General features: G+C 50.6%; 15 protein-coding genes across 15 annotated transcripts; 9 read left to right on the top strand and 6 right to left on the bottom strand.

The window, feature by feature from the left end:
• Nucleotides 1–1,183: 1,183 nt before the first annotated feature.
• Nucleotides 1,184–1,451, top strand: PtrM4_053060 (uncharacterized protein; the record flags this gene model as incomplete). The annotated part of the gene is made up of 2 exons (XM_001937056.2): nucleotides 1,184–1,220; nucleotides 1,327–1,451. 2 exons carry the CDS (start codon nucleotides 1,184–1,186, stop codon nucleotides 1,449–1,451), a joined length of 162 nt encoding a protein of 53 aa, XP_001937091.2.
• An 878-nt stretch (nucleotides 1,452–2,329) lies between these two features.
• On the top strand, nucleotides 2,330–2,863 carry PtrM4_053070 (uncharacterized protein; the record flags this gene model as incomplete). The annotated part of the gene is made up of 2 exons (XM_066104984.1): nucleotides 2,330–2,728; nucleotides 2,786–2,863. The coding sequence occupies 2 exons, from the start codon at nucleotides 2,330–2,332 to the stop codon at nucleotides 2,861–2,863; spliced, it is 477 nt and encodes a 158-aa protein (XP_065959548.1).
• Nucleotides 2,864–3,266: 403 nt separating this feature from the next.
• On the top strand, nucleotides 3,267–3,902 carry PtrM4_053080 (uncharacterized protein; the record flags this gene model as incomplete). Its single annotated transcript, XM_066104985.1, has 2 exons — nucleotides 3,267–3,503; nucleotides 3,558–3,902. 2 exons carry the CDS (start codon nucleotides 3,267–3,269, stop codon nucleotides 3,900–3,902), a joined length of 582 nt encoding a protein of 193 aa, XP_065959549.1.
• Nucleotides 3,903–4,214: 312 nt separating this feature from the next.
• PtrM4_053090 (uncharacterized protein) lies at nucleotides 4,215–4,907 on the bottom strand (the record flags this gene model as incomplete). The annotated part of the gene is made up of 1 exon (XM_001937057.2): nucleotides 4,215–4,907. One exon carries the CDS (start codon nucleotides 4,905–4,907, stop codon nucleotides 4,215–4,217), a length of 693 nt encoding a protein of 230 aa, XP_001937092.1.
• Nucleotides 4,908–6,183: 1,276 nt separating this feature from the next.
• Nucleotides 6,184–7,002, bottom strand: PtrM4_053100 (uncharacterized protein; the record flags this gene model as incomplete). Its single annotated transcript, XM_001937058.1, has 1 exon — nucleotides 6,184–7,002. One exon carries the CDS (start codon nucleotides 7,000–7,002, stop codon nucleotides 6,184–6,186), a length of 819 nt encoding a protein of 272 aa, XP_001937093.1.
• A 275-nt stretch (nucleotides 7,003–7,277) lies between these two features.
• PtrM4_053110 (DUF4106 multi-domain protein) lies at nucleotides 7,278–8,627 on the top strand (the record flags this gene model as incomplete). The annotated part of the gene is made up of 1 exon (XM_001937059.1): nucleotides 7,278–8,627. One exon carries the CDS (start codon nucleotides 7,278–7,280, stop codon nucleotides 8,625–8,627), a length of 1,350 nt encoding a protein of 449 aa, XP_001937094.1.
• Nucleotides 8,628–8,936: 309 nt separating this feature from the next.
• On the bottom strand, nucleotides 8,937–9,530 carry PtrM4_053120 (Atrophin-1 multi-domain protein; the record flags this gene model as incomplete). The annotated part of the gene is made up of 1 exon (XM_001937060.2): nucleotides 8,937–9,530. The coding sequence occupies one exon, from the start codon at nucleotides 9,528–9,530 to the stop codon at nucleotides 8,937–8,939; it is 594 nt and encodes a 197-aa protein (XP_001937095.2).
• Nucleotides 9,531–10,955: 1,425 nt separating this feature from the next.
• Nucleotides 10,956–11,543, bottom strand: PtrM4_053130 (TIM22, Mitochondrial import inner membrane translocase, subunit TIM22; the record flags this gene model as incomplete). The annotated part of the gene is made up of 3 exons (XM_001937061.1): nucleotides 10,956–11,339; nucleotides 11,389–11,424; nucleotides 11,475–11,543. The coding sequence occupies 3 exons, from the start codon at nucleotides 11,541–11,543 to the stop codon at nucleotides 10,956–10,958; spliced, it is 489 nt and encodes a 162-aa protein (XP_001937096.1).
• A 1,039-nt stretch (nucleotides 11,544–12,582) lies between these two features.
• PtrM4_053140 (uncharacterized protein) lies at nucleotides 12,583–13,613 on the top strand (the record flags this gene model as incomplete). Its single annotated transcript, XM_001937062.2, has 3 exons — nucleotides 12,583–12,703; nucleotides 12,764–12,910; nucleotides 12,964–13,613. 3 exons carry the CDS (start codon nucleotides 12,583–12,585, stop codon nucleotides 13,611–13,613), a joined length of 918 nt encoding a protein of 305 aa, XP_001937097.2.
• A 940-nt stretch (nucleotides 13,614–14,553) lies between these two features.
• PtrM4_053150 (uncharacterized protein) lies at nucleotides 14,554–15,471 on the top strand (the record flags this gene model as incomplete). The annotated part of the gene is made up of 2 exons (XM_066104986.1): nucleotides 14,554–15,157; nucleotides 15,206–15,471. 2 exons carry the CDS (start codon nucleotides 14,554–14,556, stop codon nucleotides 15,469–15,471), a joined length of 870 nt encoding a protein of 289 aa, XP_065959550.1.
• A 554-nt stretch (nucleotides 15,472–16,025) lies between these two features.
• PtrM4_053160 (Dimer-Tnp-hAT domain containing protein) lies at nucleotides 16,026–17,088 on the bottom strand (the record flags this gene model as incomplete). Its single annotated transcript, XM_066104987.1, has 3 exons — nucleotides 16,026–16,348; nucleotides 16,686–16,965; nucleotides 17,005–17,088. The coding sequence occupies 3 exons, from the start codon at nucleotides 17,086–17,088 to the stop codon at nucleotides 16,026–16,028; spliced, it is 687 nt and encodes a 228-aa protein (XP_065959551.1).
• A 2,339-nt stretch (nucleotides 17,089–19,427) lies between these two features.
• PtrM4_053170 (uncharacterized protein) lies at nucleotides 19,428–21,284 on the top strand (the record flags this gene model as incomplete). Its single annotated transcript, XM_066104988.1, has 1 exon — nucleotides 19,428–21,284. One exon carries the CDS (start codon nucleotides 19,428–19,430, stop codon nucleotides 21,282–21,284), a length of 1,857 nt encoding a protein of 618 aa, XP_065959552.1.
• A 500-nt stretch (nucleotides 21,285–21,784) lies between these two features.
• On the top strand, nucleotides 21,785–23,566 carry PtrM4_053180 (uncharacterized protein; the record flags this gene model as incomplete). Its single annotated transcript, XM_066104989.1, has 3 exons — nucleotides 21,785–21,891; nucleotides 21,946–22,960; nucleotides 23,084–23,566. 3 exons carry the CDS (start codon nucleotides 21,785–21,787, stop codon nucleotides 23,564–23,566), a joined length of 1,605 nt encoding a protein of 534 aa, XP_065959553.1.
• A 304-nt stretch (nucleotides 23,567–23,870) lies between these two features.
• On the bottom strand, nucleotides 23,871–24,845 carry PtrM4_053190 (DDE-3 multi-domain protein; the record flags this gene model as incomplete). Its single annotated transcript, XM_066104990.1, has 1 exon — nucleotides 23,871–24,845. The coding sequence occupies one exon, from the start codon at nucleotides 24,843–24,845 to the stop codon at nucleotides 23,871–23,873; it is 975 nt and encodes a 324-aa protein (XP_065959554.1).
• Nucleotides 24,846–26,486: 1,641 nt separating this feature from the next.
• On the top strand, nucleotides 26,487–27,401 carry PtrM4_053200 (Leucine-rich repeat (LRR) protein; the record flags this gene model as incomplete). The annotated part of the gene is made up of 1 exon (XM_001937083.1): nucleotides 26,487–27,401. One exon carries the CDS (start codon nucleotides 26,487–26,489, stop codon nucleotides 27,399–27,401), a length of 915 nt encoding a protein of 304 aa, XP_001937118.1.
• Nucleotide 27,402: the final 1 nt, after the last annotated feature.

The raw sequence follows: 27,402 nt of genomic DNA on the forward strand, positions 1-27,402 counted from the left end.
ATTACCCAAGTGCAGACTGAAATGCTTGTTCGCACCTCGTGTCGCGAATAAGGCTGTGTCCGGCGCGACGGACAAAGAGAGGGGCTAGGTAGGTACCTAGGTAAGTATACAGGCTAGTTGACTTGCCACATGCCTGTCGCCCTGCATTTCCTGTTCCTTGCTCAACCTCACTGTGCGACGATTAGCGAGTACGAAGCAAGCTTGAAATAATGGCGTGGTATGCTAGCAAGATCGCGGTGTGTGCAATTTTGGCGGCGGCACTCTGCTGTCTTCCCGAGGTTCGCGATCTGGAGAGCGGGTGTTATCAAAGTCAAGGTCGTTCCTCGGTGCTTGGAGATGCATTCGTCTGATACAAAAGAACGGCAGTTGTGCAAATGCAGGCCAGACAATACACACACACACACACACACACGCTTATCCTACACTCAACAAAGCTGGTATAGGTAGCCCGCACCACCTAGGCGGCTTACGCGCACGCGCACAAACTCACCTGCTGCACCCGCCGTTCACGCAAACAAGCAAGCAAAAACCCACGACCTTATCATGGGGAACTAATGCCCCCACAGCACCGCAATACCTAAAACCTCCCAGCCAGTAACAACGCCGCTCGCCGCGGGACAACCAGCACGCTAGCCCGCATGCAGAAACGATGTAGACATCATCAAACCAGCCGCAGGAAAATGCGCGAATTAATCACTCACACCCTTGGCGCAGGCAGCGTGAGAAAATCGAGGGCACACTCTCACGTGCAAAACTACCGACTGGCAGGAAGGATAAGCAGGAAAAGGGCCGTAATGAAGGAACGCAAAAGGCTTGGAAAGGTGGCGGAGCAGCACGTTGGTAGATGGTGCTGATCACTCGCTCTCGTTTTGCACGTGAGATAAATCCCTCATACGTAGGACGGATTCGGGGTTGACCTCATGTAAACACAATCGGCTCTCTTGCATCTGTTTTTTCCCTCGCAACCCCTTGGTCCTTGCTTGCCTTGCTTACTGTAAGGTGATCAACCCCCTCAGTTTTTACTCGCTTGCTGTTACCACCGCTGCGGTATTTCTTGCGTGTTGCGGCTGTCCTAACGTATTATACACGCCTGCGCCCTTTGTTGTACAACTTTATTCCCTTCACACCCTGCGTCTTTCCGTTCGTTCAACACGCATAATTGCCTCAACTTCGGATCGGAAATATGTGGAAGCCACCAATAAACTTCATCACGCTGCATTGTAAGTTTGGAGTTCCTGGATGCAGATGCAAAATACGATAGGCCGGCTACATCCGCCGGTTGGTTTCGTTGACGGGTGCAGTGGACTAATCAGAATGGTGGATTAGATGCGTATATTCTCAGTTTCGGTGTTCTGGCCATGGCTATCATGTACCCGTATGGCAATCTTTCGGCTATAGATACGTACTATTTTGGCGTCAGCTGCTCGACTGAGTCTGGGTTGAATCCGTGAGTTGATTTGCGCTTGGGACAGGTTGTTGGAGCGTGTTGGACTGACTGTTGGTCACAGTCCGCAACAAACAAATCAAATATGCCTCTTATAAAGACCCACTTACCTATCTAGGTAGGGGTTAAACCTCTACGGGTAATTACTAGGCCTAAATAGGTAATCAATCAAATCAAATATGGCCTCTCTGGACCCACTTAATTGATTGTTGCGGAGTCTGCTGTTGGTGCTGCGCAGTGTTGATTTGAAGGCGCTTAAGACGTATCAACAGATCTTCCTGTATATCGTGCCTATCATCACGAATTTGGGTTTCATCAACATCCTGGTCGTGGTTGTAAGGTTACGATGGTTCAGCCAGAAGCTCAAGGGTATCAGTAAGTTGCAGCCTCGGGGAGACGGCTTCATGCAGGACTAATCGTATACAGCGGCAGCACACCGGAGACCAGTGAGCCGTAACGAGACTAGCGAGCAGCAGGGTCAGATTGCAGCTAATATTTCCGAGACGCGCGATATTGAGGGCGGCCTTACTGGCGAAACGGTTTCTGAGAAGAGGCCGGTAGTCCAGACTGAGAGCTCCCAAGAAGGAGCAAAAGATGAGTCGAAAGATGAAGCCAACTTACCGCACATCAAGTTCGCTCCTGATCCTAGGCTTCGTGCCAATGAGAAGGGTGCGCTGTATATTCCTGGGCCGCGGGAACGCGATAATGGTAAACACTCTCAGAGACTTACGATTGTTGAAGTACTAACATGATGACAGGCGAGCCTATTACCATGACCTCCGATGGTAAGTTCACACGAACAGCTTGTGACATTCATAAGCTAATCCACTTCTGATAGATGAAGATGAAGACCAAATCAAGCCCATCGCAGATTCAAGCTACGCCATGCGCCGTACCAAGTCAAACACGCGAAGTATGCGTAGTACGCGAAGCATGAGCAAAGCCACCTCTGTAGATCGCGTTGTATCCTCCATGTTTGTCCTAGGAAGCACTTCAAGCGCCACTCGCAGCGAGAGCAAGCCCCGAAGAGAGCCCCTTGACTTGTCATCCCTGACTCCAGAGGAACTGGGAGGTGTGGAGTACCGCGCGCTACGTGTCCTGCTTAAAATCACCATTGGTACGTCTGAGTTCATGCAAAGCTCCATCTCAGAAGCTAATCAGACACCTAGGGTACTTTTTCGGCCTGCACATCTTCGGTGTCATTTGTCTACTCCCATGGATCCATCTCGCACCTTCCAAATACCAGGACCTCCTCGCTTCACATGGTGTAGACAAGACATGGTGGTACGCGTCTAACCCGCCTTTCCCGCCCCCAAGCTTCATCACTAACAAAAAATGCAGGGCGTTCTACTCGGCGCAAACCATGGTCAACAATCTCGGCCTCACCCTCACCCCAGACAGCATGATATCCTTCCGTGACACAGTCTGGCCCATGATAGTAATGTCGTTCCTCGCCTTCGCCGGCAACACATTCTACCCGTGTTTCCTGCGCCTCCTCATCTGGACCATCAACAAGCTCTCCCCCTCCGGGTCCTCGCTCCAAGAATCCACCCGCTTCCTCCTCGACCACCCCCGACGCTGCTACACACTCCTCTTCCCCAGCACCGCCACGTGGATCCTCGCCACCATTCTCATCATCCTAAACTTCATCGACACCCTCCTCATCATCGTGCTCGATCTCGATAACTCCGAAGTCAACGTCCTCGCCGTCGGCCACCGCATCCTCGCTGCCATCTTCCAGTCCGCGTCCAGCAGACACACGGGTACGTCGACGTTTAATCTTGCCAACGTTAACCCCGCTGTGCAGTTTAGTCTGCTGGTTATGATGTACATCTCCGTGTATCCGATTGCCATTTCCATCCGTATGAGCGAGAGCTACGAGGAGAAGCCCGTGGGACTGTACGCCGCAGAGGAGAGTCTAGATGAGGATAAAGGGAGCAAGACTTATCTGATTAACCATATGCGGAATCAGCTTAGTTTTGATCTTTGGTATATTTTCCTGGGTGTGTTTTGTATTTGTATTGGGGAGAGTAAGAGGATTATGAATAATGCGGATCCGGTAAGTCGGAAAGTTGATATCTGATGAGGGTGTGGTTGCTAATCGGGCAATTAGGCTTTCTCCGTCTTCGCTGTCTTCTTCGAAGTCGTGTCGGCGTACGGAAATGTTGGACTTTCGCTGGGTTACCCGACGAATGCGACGTCGCTGTCTGGTCACTTTAATGTTTTTGGAAAGGTTGTTATTTGCTTTATGATGCTGCGTGGTAGGCACAGGGGTCTGCCTTATGCTCTTGATCGCGCGATCAATCTTCCATCTGATATAGTGGGTGGAGACGACGAGCAAGAGAAGTACAGGGATAAGGAAGATGAAGATGTGACGTCGGTTGCAGAGGCGAGGCCGGTGGGAGCAGAGCCGAAGTTTGCGAGAGGCAGAAAGATGATGAGAGCGCTCACCCAGTAGATTCTCGCTGGGGGTTAGTGTTTATATATGAAGTTCCAAGGTTTTGTACATATAGATTCGAAGAAGAGTCACTTTTAGAGATATTGGAAGGATGTGAATATGAGATTTTAAGATGTTTTTGTGTTTTTTAGCTAGTGCATAAATGATCCAAAACGATGCAGAAAGCGATGCAGTGCAAGCCGAATATACCTGCCAAGCAAAGTCAAACAAGCAAAGCGAGCAAAAGGGAGACGAACACGACATCTAATGAAATGGTCAGCAGAGCAACAACGCAACCAGAAGGAAGACAACAACTACCAAGCTCGACTGAGCCTAGTAGTTCTGCCAGTCGCCGTACCCACCAAAACGAAAGTTGGCGCCCATGGGCGGACGCGGCTCATATCCACCGTGTGAAGATGAGCGCTCAGTAGGGCGACGGACGGCGTTGCGACGGGACAAGCCTGGACCCTCTGGGAATCCATTGCTCATCCCATCGTAGCCGCGGTTGACTGCAAAGGCACCGTCGTATCCATGATCGATCTGGTAAGAGCGACCAGATGATCCAGATGATATTGACTGACGTCCGTACGAACTAGAAGAGCTAGAACCGTATGAATGAGATGACAACCTACCAGAAGTAGACGGACGCGCCTGGCGGCCGGCGTACTCAGATGGACGCTCAAAACGAGAGGAACCCAAAGGCGAAACAGGACGCTCCTGCCAGACGATGGGACCGCGACGGGGTCGGGTGCTCTCACGCATAGGCGATAGATCGCGCGCATTCAGCCCATGGCCGTATACGCTACGATCGCTAGCAGAAGTGTTCGAGCGACCCGGAGGACGAGAAAGAGAATCGTAACCGTATGACTGTGAGCCTGAGCAGCCATAGTCGGGAGCGGCGTAACCAGACTGGTACGTAGGAGCGTAATCAGAGCCGCTGCGAGTCGCATTCATGAAGTTGGCGCCTGCGCCTGACCCCTGAGTGCGAGAGGAAGAACGTCCACGAGAAACGTAGTCGAAGAACATGCTGTCTGTGTGTGAAAAGGTAGTGTAGTGGATGAGTGTGAAGCGAATGCTGGTCTGCTACTACCGGATAATATGGAAGATTTTTATATTCGCAATTCTGGCGATGGTAGTATATAAACAGTGCGCATGAGACAGTAGCGTTGATGAACGAAGTGATATACGGTATGCCTTATGAGTGAACAACATCTGCTGCAGCGGATGGCGATGGAACATTGTGTGAGTATATAGATATTTGCATAGTGAACGGAATTATACAGTGAATCTTGCTATTGAGAAACGTCACTGAAGTTTCAATCTTATAGTCTTGAGTGAAAGCTGTCTCATGTGCGATGTCAGGGTGCCGGCATCTGGTGTGAATCGATTCTGGGGGTGTGAGACATGACTTGGAGTTGGTAAGTAGTGACGGAGCTTGTTGAAGGGTTCTAGTATGTTCTTTAAAATGTGATGAAGAGATAGGAGCGTTGTCATGTTGGAGACAACTTTAAAGCTGGTCCGTTTGTTCCAAAATGGATTAGCGCGGCCCCACCTTCCCCTTCGTACTTCTGAAGCCAGCCACCGCTCAACTCTCCTCTTCCATGACAAGGCCAAATCATCAGCTTGACACCTGATGCTGCTCCCGTTTGTTTTTACTGACCGCACTGTCTTCCAGTACTTGTAACGCCACGTACGAGAGATTTCCAGCCCCAAAATGGGCCAGCGCAGCACGTCTAACAGTGACGACACGCGACAATTTCATCAGACGAACACCATAGTACTTTTGTGATTATTCCTTCAAAACCACCTAACCACATGGAACATGTGCATCATTTTTCGCCTTTTTATTGTCAAGCTCGAACTGCAGCCTGGCCCTATCAAGTGCCAGTTTCGCAAGCCGTTCTCTATGCTCGTACAATCTGATGGTAAGATCATACAACACAACACTCTGTTCAAGTGTGAATTGTTGGAAATCTGGGAAATTTGGTAGAGAAGTCACAGGGTGCCCCGAGGATACAGGATGCTCGGGACCCTGCTGTTTTTTTGGGGTTATTTGCCTCGGGAGCCGCTGTCGCAGCCCATCTTCTTCAGCCGAATTCGTACGATTTTTCTTATTTCCTTCGTGGCAACCCCCTTCGTGTGGCGACGAAGAGCTTTTTATTTTTCCTTTCGCAGCGTTGGATTTTGAGCCCTCATCGCTGCGACCAGCCGAGCGACGCGCGATCTTTGCCATAGAAGCGGCGCCATGGTCGTTTTGTTGTTTTGTAGAAGTTCCTTCCGGTGGCGGTGACATCATACGCTCTCATCGAGGTGAAGATTCCAACAAGTCATCCTGATATCGTTTTTCATCTGGTATAGTACGCTTCAATAAGTCGGAGCAAATTGACAGATCGATAGGACTACCCAAGCGGCCTGCAAAATCCTCCCGAGAATCAACATCTCTTTTATTCATGTCAGAGATGTGCGGATTATGTTGCTCAGATGGTATAGCTATAGGACAATTATCGCAGCTCCCGCATACTACCTGATGTTCGCGATTCTGCTTGACTTTGAGGTCAATCGCCGCCATAATATCAGCCTTCAAGGCGATGGGTCGCTGTCTACGAGACAATACATCATCAGATTTCTTTTCTCGCTCTTTCCTACTTGTCCTTCTCCGCTTGTAGCTTTGTTTGGTCTCATATTTCGAAGATTCGTCGATGAAGGGCCTTGTTTGTCCAAATGATGGCCGTTCAATTAGCAGCTTAGAGACAGCTCTGAGAGGAGTTACTAGGACTTGATCTGCTTTGATCTTCGCTCGGTATCTTTTCATGTCCCTCTCGAAGCAGCGCTTTAGTGTCTCTGTGTCAAGATCGTGTGGGTCTACCACAGAACCAGGTGCTACTGGGTTTCGCGCCCTTTCCTTCCCTTTCTTCGAAGTCGTCGGTGGCAAACCTGACATGACCTGCGAGAAGTGTAGAAGATTCAAAGGTGGTGAGTCCTTTGGGTCATGTGCCTCTGCCCTTTTCTCGATGTGTTGGTCTGTGCATATCCGCTTCGTCAGCGGTTCACCCGGTATCTCCCTGCCTCCAAATGGTCGTTTGATGATTTTTGGCGTGCCCGGGTGCTGATATGCTGACATAATGAACCGAAGGTCAAACCTGCATTAGATGTTCTGAAGTTTCACTCAAACTGGTCGAGTGGCGATTTTAATTGCGCTAATTATTTAAGCTTGGGCCTTTGTTCCCTCGCGCTCTTTGTAACCACGCTTCCCCTTACACCAACCTGATACACTCTGATTGACCGACGCCACGAAAGCCATAAAGAACCTCCGCATCCAGCCTCCCATACATACGTTTAGCTCGACGGCAGCGTCGCACCTCCGCTGCTCGGGTAATCCCTAGTTGGCCCTACGCAATGGGTTCCTACGCGATGGAGTTTGATAAGCAAATGTTCGACCTCTACACTGGAATAATAGAGAATGCTTGGGGCCTTCCCCTTCTGGAAGCCCTCGGCTCGGATCTTCTACCTAATGGAGAGCGCAACATTGAAAAATGGAATCCGGAATTTCTTGTAGCACTGGATAATTTGTCTTGTTATACCACAGGCGACCCCAAACTTGCACTTCAAGAGATTAAGGCTGCTATATTAGTGCGCACACGTGGCCATCCGGATACCACTGCTGCTATGACAATCGACGATGTAAAGATGGCTACAGACATGGTCAAAGAGAAGCGACTAGTGGAAGAGCACGATGAAAAGTCACGTCTGACGACCCGTGAAAGTGAGAGGAAACTGGATGAATGGGAAGCAGCAAGGAGTGGGGCAGTATTGGGACACATGCCCGGCTCGGACGATGATGGTTTTTGGGTTGATATCGAAGCTGAAGAAAAAGCCTATCGAGAATTTGTACAAGAACGGGGGCTTGGACAGGCTGACCGGGCGGAAGGGTCGGAATCTCGCGGGGTCTCTCTTCCTCCTCGAACACCATACACTGCAGGTCGAGCACCAGCTATTCGGAAACTTGACAAAGGCAAAGGCAGAGCAAATGCTCTTACATCAGCTGCCGATTCGATTACATCACTAGATAACTGCAAACCGGACAAAGGAAAAGGCAGAGCGAATTGCCTTGCAGCGATTGCCGATTTCGATACAGCTCTACAGAAAACGATGCCTCCTCGAGCTAAGCGCAGCTACTCAACAGAGATTGCAACGGGTGGGAATCCAAACACCATAAAACGCGCTCGGAAAGGACAGCAGACAGTATCTGTCACGATTCAAAAGTATACGAAGGCCCCATCGGTGACAGGCGAATGCGAAACTGTTCCGCCATCGCTACCACCACCACAGACATCACAGACATCCTCACAACCAGCCGGATCAAAGCCACCAGAGCCAGAGCCAACGAAGAAACAAACCGGCAAACAGCACCATCCCGACACCCACTCAACATCCCATACACCAGCCGCTCCCACCGCCCCCTCCATTTTCCTCTTGAACCAGCCCATCTCCGCCCTCCCAGCCCTTGCCCCAATCTCGCGCACAGCACTACCAGCCAACGCATCAGTGCAAGATCGCATCACGGCTTACAAGCTTGAATTCGAGGCTGTGGAGCATAGGGGACATGCTCATTTGGAGATGGCTAAGGCGTACATTGAGAATAGCAAGGGGAGGGTGTGTGCGGCGAGGAAGGCTGAGATTAGGAGGGAGATGTTTGTTTTGGAGGTGGGTAATCGGAAGGGTGATTTGGGGAAGGGGAATGAGTGAGTGGGGTATCAGGACCTGATAGAGGAATTGAGTAGATAGGATATGGTGATGGTAGTGTTGGTGGTGGGAGGGAATTGTCACGTGATTGACTTGAACATGGACCACACAAGGTCATATATATGGCTTCTCTGCAGGGTATCTTAGTCAGCAAACCTTACAAATACATCTGGTTTGCCTTATGAGTCGAAAGTATGAATGAATTGATGATGAATATTGTATAACATATCAAGTGCCCTTGTGTGTCTTGGCACACATCTGTACAGTTGAAGCAGCTTGAAATCACGCCGCTGACATATACATCCTGCTCCCCTATCTTCCCTTTCTCGTCCTCAGAACACGTCCCTGCATCACCACATCCCCATCTGCGTCTACATCAACATCATCTTCAACCTCTTCAACCTGCCCATCAACATCAATCTCCCCATCCGCCTCTTCATCCACCTCAGCTTCAATCTCCCCCCTCCCCACAACCTCATCGCCCCTGCCCTCCCTCTCCCTCATCCTCAACACCCTAATCCTCCAAACCCTCTTCTCCATCCTCAGCCTCAACTCCTCCATCATCATCCTCTCCGTCACCGTCGCCCCCTCGGGTATCTCTGGCAAACCCGCCAAATCCAAACACTCATGCGGCACATCTACACGATTGACGCCCTCCTCCATTATCGCCGAAGTAGCCGCTTCAAGCGGCGTAGGCACCGGATCCCTCTGCCAATGTGGCACCCTCACCCGCTGAACCTGCAACCTGCTCAGCCTCTTGGCGCGCTTCTTCTTGCGCGTCGCCAGCGCTGTACTAGCCGCGTCGAGATCAGACAGGAAACCCGTGTCATCTGGTAACCTGGGGTCCGGGTCGCAATGAACGAGTTCCGGTTGTGGGATTTTCATTGTTACTATCTCTGGAATCATGATGCTGTTTTCCTTTTCTTCAACTGCATTACCGCGGGTGCGTTTTCTGCCGCGCAGAGCGGGTCGTGAGACGAGGGGTTTGCGGGCTACGGAGGCAGAGGGGTTGAGGTCTACTTTTACGGGGCGCACGTGGGTTAGGTATTGGTATTTTCCTCCTGCGAGGGGTTGAGAAGAGGGGACCTCTTCGTCTTCTTCTTCGTCGTCGCCATCGTCGCCGGTTTCCATGGCGGGGGTTTTGGGTGTTTTGGGGACGGGGCCGCCGCGTCTGGTGCGGGTTGGGAGTTTATTGGTGATCGTGGTGGTGGTTGTTTCTTTTGGCTGGATCACGGGTTCTGCTGGTTCGGCGGCGGCCTCTTCTGTGTAACGGGATAGGACCATTTTGAGGTCTGGGGCTTTCACCCATCGCACGCTGCTGGCTATGGAGCCGTTTCTCTCTTGTCGTGTTTTAATTGCGCTTCGGACTTTTGATCGGAAATCCGTTATGGTGGCTGAAGGTATGGCGGATATTTGGCTCAGGAGCGTGAGGATAGCGGTGCCCCATTGACGGGCCTCGGATTGCTTGTTGGGCCATAGTGCCTTTGGTAAACATTCGTGAACAAATTTGAGTTTCCAGTTCCTTGTGATGGTATTGATGAGACTCGTGATGGAAGGTGATGACCTTGTCCGCCTGGGTGGTGCCATTGTAGGTCTGGTATTAAAAAACTAAAGCTATATTAAGTTTTTCAAGGATTGATCGAACGCGTGGGGTTAGTGATGATGGAGATGTTTGTGACGATGTGTGTTGAGATGATCATGTTACGGTGGATCCCATTGTAGTGGTGTGCACAACAGCAAACGGGAAGGCCAGACGTGAAGTAGTCAAATAAAAGCGGTCGGTGCGCGGCTATGACTCGTTTCAGATAGTATCCGGGCGCGGCTACGTGCAGTGGGCTATTCTCAGCGCCGCTTACGACGTCTGTACCTCAGCTCCTGAGGCTCCGAAGCTATGCATACGCGCAGATTATTATCGGCGTCCGGGGTCACACAGTGTCTTATTTACCTTTCGGTGGGTCTGATGATGTCATCCGATCTGCTTAGCTCGGTGTTCGGTTCAGTCTATTGCGGTAAGCTCGAGCCGTCGGAATTGGCTGACGGTGCAGACTAGTGAGGGTTGGAAGATGCCACAAATGCCATGATTGTCCTGTGAAGTTTACACACTCATGCTTCCGTCTAGAGGCACCTCCAGATGTTGTACAAGTCGTGTCGCGTATATGATACAGGTATAGCACAAAGCTGAGGAGAGTGTAAACGCCGCCCGCTGCCGAATCCGCCTGCGGTATATGCCAAAACTTCCCAAAAAAACATCGCTTGCCTAGACATGATGCTGCCCTCTTTTTGTGCCAAGCGAAGCGTCCATCACAAACATGAAGCGTGAACCCAAATCGTTTATGCAGCTACAGCCATGCCGCCGCCGCCAGATGATGCGCCGACATCGCTCGGTGGAGGAGGGGCTTCCAGCCTTGTGTTGTCGGCCATCATGCGGTTGAAACCAATTGAGACACCCTCGATGACTGCCAACAGAATGGCGCATGATATTGCGCCGTTTCGCATCGACTTGTAGCCTCCTCGTACCGCGAGTGATCCACCAGTAAAGAAGCCTGCGATGATGGCATTCCATGGGTCCTCCTTCTTCCGTATTCCCTTGACTGCGCAGTCATATGTGTTGAAAAGTCCTCCCCAGACTCCAAAGTTGCCGCCGAGAACGGGTGCGCGGGCTTTGATCGCTGTGATGGCGCCGATGCGTCGCTCTCCGTAGGGTGAGTTGCGGAACTGGGGGGATTGTGAGCGCAAATTTTGAATTGGCAAGGACAAAACTTACTCCTTTAACACCGTGCCATACTGCTCCTCCGACAGCCTACCTAATTGTTAGTATTTACCAAAAATCGCTCGTCTGGGGTGACATACACCCATAGCAAAGGCACCACCAAAGTCATTGAGAATGACCCATGGGCAGGGATCGCGCGAATGATCCATTATGTATTAGAAGTGAAAGAGGGAAGTCGAGCGATTCTGTGGGCGACGAGAGGGTGTAAGTAGATGAGCTGGTGGTCGGACGGTAGCCACCGGTGACGATGTGCTTCGACGTTTTTCTTGAGGACCCTTGCTGAAATCGCGCTAGCGGCGGAATCTCGGAATCACCGTGAGCCACCTCTTCCGCCCGGCTGCTGTGCTTCCTCCTTTCATCATCAACATCATCATATTCACGTCCTTTACGTCCTGCATCGTGCTATATACTGTATCAGCCATGGTTTTATCTTGTATGTCTCATACAGGATAGCCATCTACCAACTGATGCTAGAAATGACGCCCATCATGTGCAACATAAGACGTCGCCAGAAGGCGAGCATCACCACAGCGGCTGCTAACATCTTATGTAATCATGCTAGTTATAGGATATTGAGTCTGCACATCTCGCCAGGAATCTTCACTCGTGAAAAGTATGGTTTGATCGGATAAGTGTTTTCGTCACTCTCCTCCCGCAGTATCATTCTCTTTACCATGTTGTATTCGTCCTCACCTGGGAGTCATAAAATACTTGATATTATGGGTAAGCACCTAATAGGCGTGTCTGGCGACTACAGAGGCCTTTGTAAACCAGTACGTCAAGTATCTTTTGACACCCAGGTGCTATCTCAAGACCCCACTCGGTTTCACTCTCTTCTCTTGCATTCGCGACATCTTCATTTACTTTTAGCGTCGCTTCTGTCTCTCATTCACACACACACTCTCACTCTCATCTTCCTCGAGGCAAATAACTACACCCAAATAGGCATCATCGCCTAAAAGCATTGCTGCCTAACGCAAATATGGCGTTTCGCTACTCGTCTTCACCCGCAACATGCTACTTGCCCCGCTTTTCATAGCTGTGTCACCAGCACCTGCAAACGCAAAGTCTTGGCGTCGCTATGATTAACACTTGAATCCACGCAGCCCATTTGCTTGCCGCTCGATACACAAGAAGACATCGCAAACCGTCATCAAAATAGTGAGCGGTACCCGCAGCCGTGCCAAGATGACAAGGGAGAATACCCCAATCACCCCCAGCGACGACGGCGCGATGCAAGATACGGCGTTTGAAGCAGCGTCCCGCTTCGGTGAAGCCATCGACCCGATACATCTGGTGGGGCAGGACGGTAAGTTTCGTGCGCGTATACCCACAGATTATCGAGGGAATTCTAACGCACGTTATCCAGATCCAAATCCCGTTACAAGAGCGGCAGTAGCCGGTGAGATTGACCCGCTTGGACTGCATGTCAAAGAAGCCATAGCGACGATCAACCAGCTCGAAGGACTCGGCTTGCAACGTTTGAAGATCCCTCTACCAAAGTGCATAGTTCTCGGTATGTGCCATTCATCCAAAAGATGTCTTTCTCAAGTGCTAACAGCTGCAAAGGCGAACAGTCCACCGGCAAGTCCTCCGTCATAGAAGCCATCTCTGGAATCAAGACCCCCAGGTCGACCGATACCTGTACTCGCTGCCCGCTGTTTATCAAGCTGGAGCCCTCCGAGAATCTGCGTGCTGGCTGGAGTGCAACTGTCAGTCTACGTCGCGAATATAGTTTCGATGTGAACATGTCCCGCAATTACGAGTGTCGATTTCCTGGTTGGGTCCAAATGGACCAGCCAAACATCGTTCATTTCGCAGAAACCGACGACCCCAATGAGCTCGAGAGAATCATTGCGCGTGCACAACTGTCCGTCATTAGTCCCCTGACGGATTACCGAGAGTTCCTTCGTCCCACAATCGCTGGACTTGGAGATCAGTATCGTTGCGAGTTCAGTCCGAACATTATCTGTATCTCCATCACGCATCCAGACTTGCCGGCTCTCAGCTTCTATGATCTACCGGGTATCATCGGCCAAGCAGAGTCAGCAGAGTCGCAATTTCTAGTCAAATTCGTTCGGGACCTTGTGACAGATTACATCAAAGATCCAGAAGCACTTATCCTCGTGACATGTTCACTGGAGAACGACATTGCCAACTCAACAGCGGGTGGCATCGCACGTAGCCTGAACGCGACTGATAGATGTATCGGTATGTAAGACTTTCCTACGTAATGATTTATCTATTGACTTTTGTGCAGGTGTGCTCACGAAGCCCGATCGTCTCCCGCCTGGCTCTAGACATGACAAACTCAAAGCTATCTTCGAACAGAAACGCTTCGCTCTGGGCCACGGCTATTCCGTTGTCAAAAACTTGGGACAAGACCAGATCGACCAAGGTCTTACACATCAACAAGCGCGACACCAAGAGCAGCAGTTTTTCAATCAGGAAGAGCCTTGGGCGACTGAGTTCAAGAAATACGAGCATCGTTTCGGAACTTTAAATCTCCAGGGCTTTTTATCTGGGAAGCTTGCCGAGCAGATCACCAAGAAATTGCCTATCATCGACCAGGAGATCACAATTAGACTTCATGAGGTTGAGACTGCCCTACTGCAGTTTCCCGAGTCGCCTACCCACAATGCGTCGAGGATCATATCAGACGTCATCCTAGACTTTTCGCAGGAGGTACGCAAGGAACTTGCCGCTGAGTTTCCGTGTAAGATCTGGCGCAACCATTGGAAGGCACTCCAGCAGGCGTTCTTCGATGCGCTAGTGAGCATGAAGCCTACTATGGCAACGACTGGAAGTCTAGACAAAGGGATATTTTCAGAAGTACTAGCCTCCCAGCCAGGTAGTTCTGCTACCAAGGCAATCTCTCTCGATGATGACGATGAGGAGGACGAGGACGAGGAAGATACCGAAGAAGAGCGAGTGCTCGAGACCCCCACTAAGAAACGCAAGCTCGAAGGTACACCTGGGCCGTCCCCAATCAAGACACCAACCCGGCGCGGTGTCGCAAACACTTCAGAGACTAGAGCCGCGAGTCCCGACTTTAGCAACCTGAGAAAGAAGTTCTTTCTCGACGAGGTCAAACAACATCTAGCAGAAAATTCTCAGTCGAGAATTCGCGGTCAAATCGAGCCTCGTGTCGTGGACGCTATGATGCTAGACACGCTGAAAGACTGGGGCAAACCCCTTGGTCTGTTTTTCAACACGCTTGAGGGTCAGATCCATGACCAAATCAAGTCCTTGTTCGACAAACACTTTAGCAAATGGGCGAAGTCTACCTTTCAAGTCAGGGCATGGGAAATCGTTGAGCAGATGCTGAATATGAACTTCCACCAGCAAAGAACTACAATGGCTGATGAGAACCTGAACGACGAGAGAGAAGGACCGTACATCTTCCATCAAGACATCTTCGATGCTGAGAAAGCTAATACTCTCGACAATTACAACCAGGCTCGTCTCAGGGCCCGTTTGAACATCTACAAAAAGACGAGAGAGAGGCGAACAGGGAAGGTCATGACGACCACAGACGAAGATAGATTGAGGAAAGACGAGAAGGCCATGACTGTGCTGAATCGAGAGCCGTACCTTGTGGAGATTGGAGTCGTCGCTCAAGTCACCACATACTACATGCTAGCCGTACGTCGCTTCCACGATGCTGTTTGCATGAGGATCGAGTCAAAGTTCTACAAGCAGCTTCGCACCCAGCTCCGAGACGAAATGGAAAACGGATTGGGTCTCAATGATGGAGACGAAGGTACGTCTACGCGATTGGCAGCCCAGTGCAACACTAACACTTTCCCAGGTCATCGCAACGCGGTCCGTCTTCTTGCCGAAGAGCCAGCACGATACAACCAGCGCAAAGAGCTCGTCGGACAACAGCAGTCACTCCTCAAGGGCAAGAAGATTCTCCGAGAGTTACAACACAAACATTACGACAGTAACCCGTCTTCAGCGGCTAGTACTGGTTCTCGTGCAAGTTACGCTTCTGGTGCTGCGTTCGCCGGTATGCCTACTCCGCTGCATGAAGGCATGGACGGTGTTCGTGAGTCTTCTCTTCCACACCGTTAAGCACCTTGGTTTGCGTCTTGAGCACGATACAGGGCGGTCCCTTCACGTCAGCGAGCTGTAGCTCAGCTGTGTATGGGTTTTTAATGGAGGTTGGTTGTGTAGGAGCAGCATTGCGGGCATGGTGAAGCTACAGGAGATGAAACAAAACGATACGCGAGACGAATAGTTGATACTAGGCCCTTCTGGCTGTTAGCATCGCTTCTGCAAGCAACAAGGTTTTCCTTGGTCTGCAATAACGTCCAAGCATGTCTTGTACACAGGAATGAAATGCATGGGTCACAACTTCTTCTCTCCTCTATTCATGATAGCTGACCTGAGCTTCTTATCGGCCAGTCTCACAGGACACATCAACACCCCACCTTGGTACCTACATAACCCCACCCCAATCTCCCTCTCCCTCCTCATCTCCCCCTAAACCCTACCTATCAATTTATTAATCACTCCCTTGCATTCTTGCACCCTTTGCCTTGACTTTTGAACCCACACCAACGCCACATCCCACTCATTCTGATCCATCGGCTCGTTTGCTGTGCTGAAAATGACACGTTGTGCTTTTACGGCGGCATTGTATCGGCTTCGGCAAGTTCTAGGCCACGGATCCACGCAAGGCCTTCGGAACGGAGACTCCGGGGTACTGCTGATGCCTGTAGAGCGATGGGTATCTGATCGGGGATCTGAGTCGATTTACTTGATTTTCCCACCTTTACCATCTTCACAGGCCTGGAGATATCACTTTCTTCCTCCACGCTTCGTTTCCTCTGCCACTTCTCGAACTCGGTCTCTAGATCTATGCGCAGGTATTTGTTTTTCTCACTTGGGTAGGTTTCGATTTTGTGCTCGTCACCGGATTTCGAACTTCGACTCCCGAAGGTTGATTCTAGACCTTTAATCATCGCTCCGTGGGTAATGCTCCTTGATTTTTCATAGCGTCGCTAGGACTTGATCCGTCGATAGACTTCTTATCTTTTGCCATTGCTCAGTTTGATACGAGTAAGTTGTTTTGGTGATTAGCAGACTTGTCAACAATCAAGTCAATCAATCATGAAGCTCGTGATTGATTTGATTGCAGTTATCGTGGAGTCATGATTGATTTGATTGCAGTAAGAGCCTAAAAGAACGTATTTGATTGCAGATTGATTAGTTGATTGCAGTTACAATTACCTGATTAGGTCGGAGTTAGCTAAGTTGTGCAAACCTAGGCTCTAAGTACTAACCCGTCTCCTCGGGCTTATCCCACGACGCGAGGTCGTACAACCGCTTAAGGTCGTCGTCGCTGAGCGCCGTTGCCCTCGCTGGCAAGCGCTTGCCGTCTCTCATCCAGGATCGTATACACTGAAGCGCGGCGAGTAGTTGCGACCCGATATTGCGTCGACGAGGAGCGAGGAGATCACCAAGCTCGCTAAACATGCGCTCACACTCGCAGCTAGTAGCTAGGACTATTAGTATATCGATCGCAAAGCGCGCAAGCGTAGGGTATTTAGGTCGTAGCTTAACCTAGTAAGCTATTAGGTTGCTGCTAGAGCTTTCGAAGACTGTCTTAGACCATTTTAGTTCAAAGTTGCGCCACCGTAAGTACTCGTCATAACCCTCCTCGTCGTTAGAGTGTGGGTCCTCCATAACAGCCGCGATAGCGTCGTTAATAGCGCTTAAGTTGCGCTCTCTTTAGCGCTCTCTTAGGCTCCGCGACACTTAGTAAGTACTCCAAAGTTGCTGGAAAGCTTCTCTCGATTTCTTAAGCCAACTTGGCTTGTCGCGCCACGCGCGATCGCAATAGGACTTGTAGTATAGGTAGAGAGTCGTGGCGGCGTAGTATACAGCCGACTCGTCGAGCCGGTTGTAGTAATCGTTGAGCTTCCCCTAGACAGCCTTTAGGTTGATCGCGAGGTGATCCTCAGGCGCGCTAGTTGCCTCGTAATTAACGAGCTCGTACGGCTTGTAGCGCTGTTCGAACTCACTAAGTAAGTACTTAAAGACTAGCAACACCTCGTATATCGCTCTAAAGCGCCCGCTTTTACCGCGGCCCTCTAATTGTTTTGTAGCTAACTTTAAGGGTTGCAAAACCTTAATATAGTCCTTTACAACGGCCTAGTCGTTAGCTAATAGCCCGCTCGATCTCATCCACAGAGGTGCTTTAGGTATCTTGTTTCCGCGGGTCCTTACGTGACTGTCCGCGGTGTCCTGGTTGTCAACATAGTACGCGATATACAAGTTAAAAGCTGGCTGCAACTCGACCGCCCGCTCAAAGGCAAAGTAATACGAATTCTAGCGCGTAACGCAAGGCTTTACAACCTTAAGTACTTTCTAATTCTTAGTAGGCAGCTCGCAGTTAGCTAGGTCTTAAAAGTTTTGGAAAACCTCGTATTGCTAAGGCGTCTTAATATAATTAATAACGTCTAGCAGCGTACCTAGCGGACCTCGTTTACGCTAATCCTAGAGGAAGCGCTCCTCTTCTTATATTACCTAGTTAGCAACTCTAAGAGAGAGACAGCTAAGAAGCCTACCTAGAGGTTAACCGCGTCGTTGTTAAAGGCGTCCTTGTTTAAGCTAAATAGCACCGCCTAGCTAACGAGGTTAATTATATAAGCGCTATAGCGCAGGCGACGGTGGCTAGCAATAAAGCCGTATTTGCTGCTAAGCGTCTTGATTGCGGCGTCGTTGTTGTAGGCGTTGTCGAGCACGAAGTAACCTAGTTTTAACGCAGTTATCCCGAACTTTCGCAGCGTGCTTTCGATACAACTAGCTATCCTCTCACCTAAGTGGACGCCTAAGAGCTGCGGTAAGTCGATCGCGAGGTCCTTAACAAAGCCCTAAGCAGTTGCGTAGTGCGCAACTACTCTAAAGAAGCCACGCTTACCGCTTTTAGTTGTCCACCCGTTAAAGCTTATATAGATCTTGCTAGCGGCTGCCTTAAGCTTAGCAACAACCTGCGGTAGCAAAAACTCGTACAGCCGTATTACGTACCGATTAACGCTGTTATAACTGCTCTATAACGCCCTCACAGCTTCTAGGTTTACGAATTCTATTATCCGTTAAAACGAGGGCTCCTCGAACAGCCTTAGCGGTATATTGCAATCGACAAGCCACTCGACAGCTACTATCCGAAATGCCCATACGTTAAAGTGGCCTATCTTATTAGTAACAGCTTAGCTAACTACTACACCAGAGCCCGCCAGCATAGAGAGCGTCCCCTAGCTATTTAGCAGCCTAACCGCGAGCTTGCCCGTCGCGTCTATGCGGTGTTTCTTAAGGAGATAAGACTGCGCCGAGCTCATTGCTGTCGTCGTCTCTAACACCGCGCCCTCTAGCTTCTTATGATAGCAGGTGTGGCAGACCTAGAAGAGACGCTCTGGGTTACGCTGCGACGCAACGCGGTAACTATAGTTGTATACCTAGCTTTTGCGTTGTTTCTAGGTCCGCGGTGGCATTATGAAACCCTTTAAGCGCTTCTAGTCGATACTGTTAAAGTTATCTACAAAGCGCTGATTAAAGCTATCCTCTATAGCCTTATTAGGCGCTGTAGACGCTACGGTGGCGGCCTCTAAGGCTTCTACGGGCGCAACAACCTTAGCTTCTGGCCGCGATTCGCGCAGTTGTGATTCGAAATCGTCGGCCTGGGTAGCGATCGCTAGGGCTTCACGCGGGGAGCTTAGTTGCGTATCCTTAAGGACTACGGGCTAGCTTTCGGTGCCTTGCGAGGTGAGCTTGCGCTGTTTAGCTAGGCGTGCGTTAACGTTGTTGTGCCTAATAGAGCGCTTCTTAACAGTCTTATTAAGGGGACGAGGCATCGCGACAATACAAAAGAGACAGGTTGCTTATTGTTAGGTTGTTATCGTTGTTGATTAGACGAGACGACGCGTAACGTGTCCGTGCGCGTGATGCGCGGATTCGCGTGATGCGCGGGGAACACCAAAACACGTCAAACCCCTTCACCTTCAACACACGTTAACTCCACCAATATGGACCCAATTCAAGCTGCGATTGAAGATATTGAAAATCTAGAGCCAGGAGAACAGTTCTCGTATACTAAAATTGCTGCTAAGCATGGTGTTGTGAGATCTACGTTGACCCGAAGGCACCAGGGCCAGACAAGCTCAGAAAGAGACAAGAACTTCAACCAGCAGAAACTCAACCCACAACAAGAGCTAGAGCTTGTGAGATATATCGAAAAGCTCACAAAGCGAGGCATTCCTCCTACACGAGAGATGATCAGGAATTTCTCATCAGAAGTAGCCCATCAGCAGCTCAGCGAGAGCTGGGTTACTCGCTTCATCAACCGACACGAGATCCATCTCATCTCAAAGTGGACCAGCGCCATGGATCGTACGCGCCACCTGGCTGATTCTGAGTCAAAGTATAGACTCTACTTCGAGCTGCTGCATCGAAAGATCACCGAATATCACCTAGAGGCTCGAGATATATACAATATGGATGAGAAGGGCTTCTTAATTGGCTTGATAGGCAGAAGTAAGAGGATATTCAGCAGGCGTCAATGGGAGAAGAAGGAGGTTCGAGCATCTCTCCAGGATGGATCACGCGAGTTTCTGACAGTCCTGGCCTGCTGCTGCGCTGATGGGAGCTCGCTGCCTCCAGCCCTTATCTACGCAGCTAAAAATGGAGCTATACGATCGAGTTGGGTAGAAGATATCAAGGCAGGAGAACATGAGGTCTTTGTCTCATCATCTCCAACAGGCTGGTCAAATGATAACGTAGGCCTAGCTTGGCTGGAGCAGGTGTTTGATCGCTCTACAAAGCAACGATCAGGTAGATGGAGATTGCTCATCCTTGATGGCCATGGATCTCACCTCACGATGGAGTTTATTAAGTACTGCGATCGCCATAGGATCCTCCTCATGATCCTTCCTCCCCATTCGACCCATACGCTCCAGCCGCTAGATGTAGTGCTGTTCAAGCCACTCTCTCAAGCCTACTCTAACGAGCTCACTAACCATCTCCATAAGGCTCAAGGCCTTATTCCAATCAAGAAAGGGGACTTCTTCCCGCTCTTCTGGAGCGCCTGGATATCCTCCTTCACAGAGAGCCTCATATTGAAGGCCTTCGAAGCCACTGGGATCTGGCCGATGGATGCCAACGTTATCCTTCGTAGATTTGCTAGCACGCCAGAAGCTGAGAGAAGCTCATCGTCAGGGCTCTCTGATCATGACTGGAGAAAGCTCGATCGGCTAGTACGAGCTGCTGTTAATGATAGCCATCAGTATGAGGCAAGAAAGCTGCGCTCAAGCGTTCACCATCTCTCTGTGCAGTATGAGCTTTTAAAGCATGAGAACGAGGGCTTAAAGGAGGCTCTTCAACATAAAAAGAAGCACAGGAAGAAGGGCAAAGCTCTTGACCTTCAACAGCGCCAGGAGTATCACGGTGGCTCTGTCTTCTGGTCTCCTCGCAAGCTGCGTGAGGCTCGAGCTAGAGAAGCAGTACGGGAGCGAGATGAGACGGAGGAGAAACTCCAAAAAGCACGGTCCAAGAAGCAGCGCGAGGAGGCTCGACTGCAGCGTCAAGATGAGCTCGAGGAGAGGCGTGTGGAGAGGCAGAGACTCAAGGAGATGAGGGAGCTTGAGCGAGCTGAGAAAGCAGCTGAACGCGCGCGCCAGAAGGAGGAGAGAGACGCTGCTAAAGCTATACAACTACCCCAAAAGGGAAAGAGGAGAGCTTCAGCAGCTACCTCATCGAACAACAAGCGTCAAAAACGCGTTGAGGCTGCTCGCGCTGGTGCTCAAGTTCAAGAAGAGCCTCCAGCTCCTCCATCAAAGCTCACATCACGTGGCCGCAACGTCAACCTCCCATCAAAATATAGATAGTACAAGTTGATCGCAAGCATCTAATTACTCCCCCTCTATAAATTCGTATAATAACAGCTTATATACGTGGCTTAATAGCTTCATTTTTGAAGTAGTGGATATGGTGTTCCCCGCGCATCACGCGCACGGACACGGATTCATCTCGTGCACGCTGAACACCAAACGCGCGTCTCAGCGTCATAACTTCAACGCGCTATAACTCAACAACCATGGCTCCAATTGATGATGCAATTGCAGATTTAGAGTCGCAAGAACCCGGAGAAAAAATTGTATTAGCAGAGTTTGCGAGGAAATGGGGTGTCAGCCGCGCAACTCTATCGCGGAGGTGGAGGCGCGTGACAGGGCCTAGGAGTAATGGATACGCTCAGCAGCAAGCTATTGTGGTTTTCGAAATACCTTGAGCCGCCTGGATCTGGTTAGCTTGGTGCCCAAGAACATCAACTCCCATAGTAATTTGTTAGTAAATTAATGCAGCAGCCGTTTCCCACCTCCAGAAGCCCATGAAGCTAGTCCTGTACTCTAAATCGTTCGTGTATAGCGTTTTGTTTGTGTGGAGCTTGTTGCGAGCTCAATCTAGCTGCTGTTGGGATGCCGCCCAAGCGCCAGCGTAAGCCGAAGCAGCCATTCGATCAAGGCGTTAACCCGTCCTCCAGAAGCGTAGAGCGCCAGCAACTAGACAAAATCCTACCCATTTAACGCCTAAACGTGTCCGCCGTGAGGCGCTGCCGTCGCCTCCAGCGACTGCCCCGCCGCGCCGTCAAAGCCCGTTGTCCGAGCCTGAGCTGCAAGCCACCCAAACAGCTGCCTCCGCGCAAGCTGAAGATATCGTTGGCGAGGATGAGGATACTTTCGAGGATGGAGATGGCGATCCGCTGCCTGAGGATGAGGATGAGATCGCTGCTAAGGGCGCTGCCGGTAGTGTTGAGGATGAGGGAGAGCCAGCGTACCGACGTCAAGAAGGCACTCCATGGCTGCCTCGCTCATCGCAAGCGCTAGAGGATGAGGTTAATCCTGTACTGCGCGTTAGGTGGAGGGCTTGCCTTGGTGGTGATATGGAGAAACACTTTATTCCTGAAGCTGCCGATAGCGAGCACGGCGTACGGCTGTACTCGCTGCATTTCGACGACCTATGGCAGTGGGTAGATGACGTTGTTGCAGAATTACGGCCAAAAAGAGCGAAGATCTCATCTGTTTGCACTGTTGTTTACCCAGCTAAGCAGGCCAAACGCGAGCGCGCGATAAAGCGATTGCGGCGAGGTGTTGATGCAACGTGGAATAGCTTTCAGCGCCTTGTTGTAGAGGTTGATAACTATGTCAGCGAGCCAGTAAACGTCGATTTCGAGCTCATCTTGGCTGAAATTCCAGGGGAGCAGCAGCCGTTGCCAACGGTTGTCGACGGTCCTCGTCGACGCACCGCAACGGTGATTCAAGAGGAGGGGCTTGCTGGTGTAATAGCAGCTGAACAAGCAGGTAGCGGGCATGCTATTGCTATCCGGGATAGATGGCGCTGTACAGATACCCATTGCGAGAACTATCCTTATTGCTGCTGGATGGCGCCAACAGCGAGGCAGCCAGCGCGCTTCGAAGATCACCTCTTTGTCAACGGCAACATTATCTCCATGTGGGCAAGAGCAATTACAGCGAGAAGGGCAACGTACGATGAGCCATCTGATGATGTACGGCTTGCAATTTTGAGAGCAAAGGACCTGCGGGTGCATGAGAAAACGCGCAAGTTGCGGGCGGCTGGAGATGGCGACGATGATATCAAAAGCTTAACAAAACTGCTCATCGTTGGACAGCTTGAGCGGATGAACAGGCAACCTCAACAGGAGTCTAACTTGCAGGCAGCTGCACCAACGATAACAAGAGCTGAGGTATCTAGTGCATCTCAGTGGGCGCCTATCCGATATGATCATGAGCAGGAGATTAACGAGCATACTAGTAATTTCTTTAACTACCTTAAGTTAAAATTTCCTACAGTTGGAGAGGACATTAACGAGCTTTATAAGACTCTTGTTATTGACGGAGCTATGGATATCAACCTCTTGATGCAGCCATCTGGTGATATCTTGAAGTTGTGGACGCAGCATTTCAAGCAGCCTCCTGGCTGGTTTTTCACGCTACAAAACACTGCAAAAGAATGGCAAGCTGGGTACCAGGGTCTCACAGATCGTAACTGGAGACGAGTCGAACGTTGTAAGAAAAGAGAAGAGATTGCGCGCAAGAAATTGGTGGTTGAACCGTCTAGCAGTGTTGTGGAGGATGATGGCGAGAATGCTTGAAGCTTAGTGGCCTGAGCGTTTTTGGTGACAGCGGCCCGTGCCCGCTATAGTGTTGAGGTTTTTCAGGCGTTTCAAATGCGCTGCAACAATAGTCTATTTGGATAGCCCTATGTACAACACTACAACGTTATGCGATTATAACAGGTTAACTTCCTAAGATAGTTCTATATGTATAGAAATAGCTCTTATTTTTTTAGAATTATTAAATCGCTTTTGTGGGTTGCGCATTAAGGTGTAATCGTTCGCATTTGTATGGTATCATCTACCTATAGAAACGTACTGTGGCATCCATTTAAAAGCACAATTAATAGGGATAGCCACACCTATGGAACCAGCTTCTGCAGTTAATATTACAGCACACCAGCTGCGCTGCATACTCAAGAAAGACCCCAAAGTCAATGAAGTTCTCCGCTTGCGCTGAATTCCTTTTCATCCACCCCTTGAGCTGCTTAAAGCTCTTCTCGATGGGGTTGAAATCTGGTGAGTATGGCGGCAGATACTCAAGGAGTACTCCAGCACTTTGGCAAAGCACCCGTACACGCTCTGATCGATGGATGGAGGCGTTATCAAGCACGATTACTGAGGCTGGCCCTGGGTGAGGATTGCAGAACGGCAGCACTTGAAACTCTAAGAAGTCTTCTAGGATCTCAGATGTAATCGCGCCTTGAAAGATCTTATAGCTTATGTAGCCATCTATCGTCATGGCTGGCAGCAGCGACCACCGTTCTGATCGCCTGAAGCTGTGTGATAGCTCCACCGGCTCCCCGATTGGAGACCAGCCATACTTGCGGTCGCCCGTACGCTCATTGCAGGCGCTCTCGTCCAACGCAACGATCTGCTCCGCCTTATAGTGTTGCGCCATCCTGGCAAGATAGAGGCGGCGGAGTGGCTCACTCTGCTCCTTTGCCCGCTTTGTTGCAAGCTTGCGAGACCATCTCATCTTCTCTAGCTCTCGGTAAACGCTCGCAAGGCTTATCCTAACGTCGTACTCGTCGTACAAGAAGTCCCTCATCTCATCCATGTATGCGCCCGGTGAGCCATTGAGGTATGCCTGAAGGCCTTCGCGCTGAGCTTGCCGGAGTATAGATGGCCGCCCAAGTCGAACGCAGCGCGGCGGATAAGGCACGCCCCAAAACTCTAAGCTCAACCTCAGCTTTGCTACTGTGTTACGGCTCGCACCTGTAGCTCTAGAGATGGCTCGATCACTTTCGCAGGCAGCAATTCGGTCGAGGATAGCCTGGAGAACAGCGGGCTGCAAGCGGTGGCCGGTGCCTGGCATCGCGATGAGATGGGCTCGAGAAAATTGCAACACCAAAAACGCGAGTCAGTAGAGGCGATCGCAGCAAACAATGAACTTCAAATACGTTGTGGGTGTTAGAAAGCGTGGCTGCATCGATTTACTAACAAATTACTATAGGAGTTGATGTTCTTGGCCACCAAGCCAACCAGATCCAGGTGGCTCAAGGTATTTCGAGAAACACCCATAACCATCCGCCCGACTGATCGACTGTGTCGGTATATGTATACGATCTCCATGCGGCGCATAGCGCAGATAGTACGAGAAGTCACCTCATCTCCACATCCCCCAGAGGCGCACACCGTTGATTTACTTCCGTCTGCGGCCGCGGGTTTCACGCGATCTACGAGCCACCGTTGGTGCGATTGCCAGCCACAACCAAGCGGGAGGCAGCCTTCAATGTGAGGTATCGTATCGAACTCCTTAAGCACCGAAGCGGTGCCTGAGAGATTTCTCATGGTATCAGCTTGTCTGTGTGTCTGGACTCCGGTCAGCAAGTCTAGCCACATCTGTCGTTCTGAAGCCTCTGTTACCCCTGACATCTTCTTTAGTGTCCTTGGTATGGTTCACCTTCCAGGGTAGATCAACTGTGCTAGTGCCGATTTACCATTCATTTGGGTCTACGACCCTTTGGAGTTCGACAATCTTGTTCCAACAATCGTCATGAGCCCTGGTGACGATCAGGCATCTTCCAGCACTACGGCAAATCGTTCCGGGCTTCATGGCATCCTCATACCGGTAGACTGTCGTGTATGACGGTAGCTACACGTTCCCTCTCAAATGTGACGTAGGAGCTGCTGACAGGCGCTGTCGGACCACAAAACTGCCTACCTCGTTACGTAAACGCAATGAATTTGCATACAGTCCATACCTGCCTACGCATAAACAGATTCGTCGTGCCTGAGCCACGCATGCAGCCATATTCTGGGGGCTCTTGCTCCACTCTATCCTGACAGGATTTGCCTAACTGAGTTAGTTTTCGGGAAGCTAGAGCACTCGGGGAATCGGGTTAGATCAACGTTATGACCCCCAGCCGTAGTGGATTGACAATCTACAGCATGCCGCCAACGGCGCAACTGGTAGTCTGACTCTACATGTTGATGACTGCGTAGACGCCCGTGCCATCCACCAAAGATCTACGGAAAATCAAACCCACGCCCATCACAAATTACGGCCCGGGAAACCAGCCAATTTGCAACAGAGAAATCGACGGAAAAACTTTGCTGGTCGGAATGAACTTGGGTATCGCAAAAGCACATAGGATACTGCAAGGCAGACATTTCGTGGTGGATCCAATTAGGTTGGGGGACATGTCGGCCTTGCCTGTCGGGCCTTTTCTACAGCGACGAGAGAAGTAAGATTTCTTTTCTCACCACAGGTTAGTCATCCCCCAAATCCAATCCCAACAGCGGATCTTTCGGATCTTCATTTCGGGTTTATTTTCGGTTACTCATTTCGCTGGCAATTCCCACGCCTCAGCATGCAGTGTGTAAGCTGCTGGGAGGCATGCTTGGTATATAAGTCAGGGTGCTGCTGTGTATCAACAGGTCAACCACTATCCAACTTTCTGTCTATCATTAATAGTATTATCTAATCGACTCCATCGACCATCCACTCTTTACAATGTTGTCTCTCATCCTCCCCAGCCTTTTGGCCCTTGCTCAGGGTGCCCCGCACGGCCACCCCAAGGGAAACAGCACTGGACTCAACGCAGGCCTAGTCAGTGATCTTGCTGTAGCGAAAGCCTTCGCCGCGCACATCACGGGCCCCAGCAACGTCACCGCAAACTGGACTGCGGCTGGTGACGATCTGTCCCTATGGGATGGCTTCTTCCTAGAGACCAACCCCGACACCAACCAGCTCGCACTCGCATCCGTCGACATCAACGGCTTCGGCCTGGAGGGCGACTACCAGTTGGAAGGCTTCCTCGACAAGCTTCACGACCTTGCCTTGTTCCATGCCAATAGCAACAACTTCAAGGGCACCATTCCCAAGATCAACAAGTTGAAGTACTTGTACGAGCTCGACGTCAGCAACAACAAGCTGTCCGGATCGTTCCCCAAGAACGCACTCGGTGTCAACGGACTTACCTTCTTCGACATCCGCTTCAACAGCTTCTCCGGAAAGCTCCCCAGTGATCTCTTCACCACATGGCCCCAAATCGAGGCCATCTTCGTCAACAACAACGAGTTCGAGGGCGAGATCCCCAACAGCATTGGTGCTTTCCCCGGCCAGTACCTCGCCTTGGCCAACAACAAGTTGAGCGGTGCTATCCCCACCACCGTCGCCAACATGGCTAGCCTCCAGGAGTTCCTCCTCCTCGGTAACCAGCTTACCGGCACCATCCCCCAGGGCCTCGGTAACCTCGTCAACCTCACTGTCTTTGACGCTTCCCACAACCAGTTGACCGGCCCTGTCCCAGAGGACCTTTGCGCAAGCAAGTCGGTCCAGAACATTACCCTGGAAGGCAACAACCTGGACAAGAACCTCGGCCCCAACTGCGCCCAGGCTCTGAAGAAGGGTGTCCTGACCATCTAAG

This window comes from Pyrenophora tritici-repentis, chromosome 10 (genome assembly GCF_003171515.1).
Source record: "Pyrenophora tritici-repentis strain M4 chromosome 10, whole genome shotgun sequence".
Lineage (NCBI taxonomy): Eukaryota > Fungi > Ascomycota > Dothideomycetes > Pleosporales > Pleosporaceae > Pyrenophora > Pyrenophora tritici-repentis.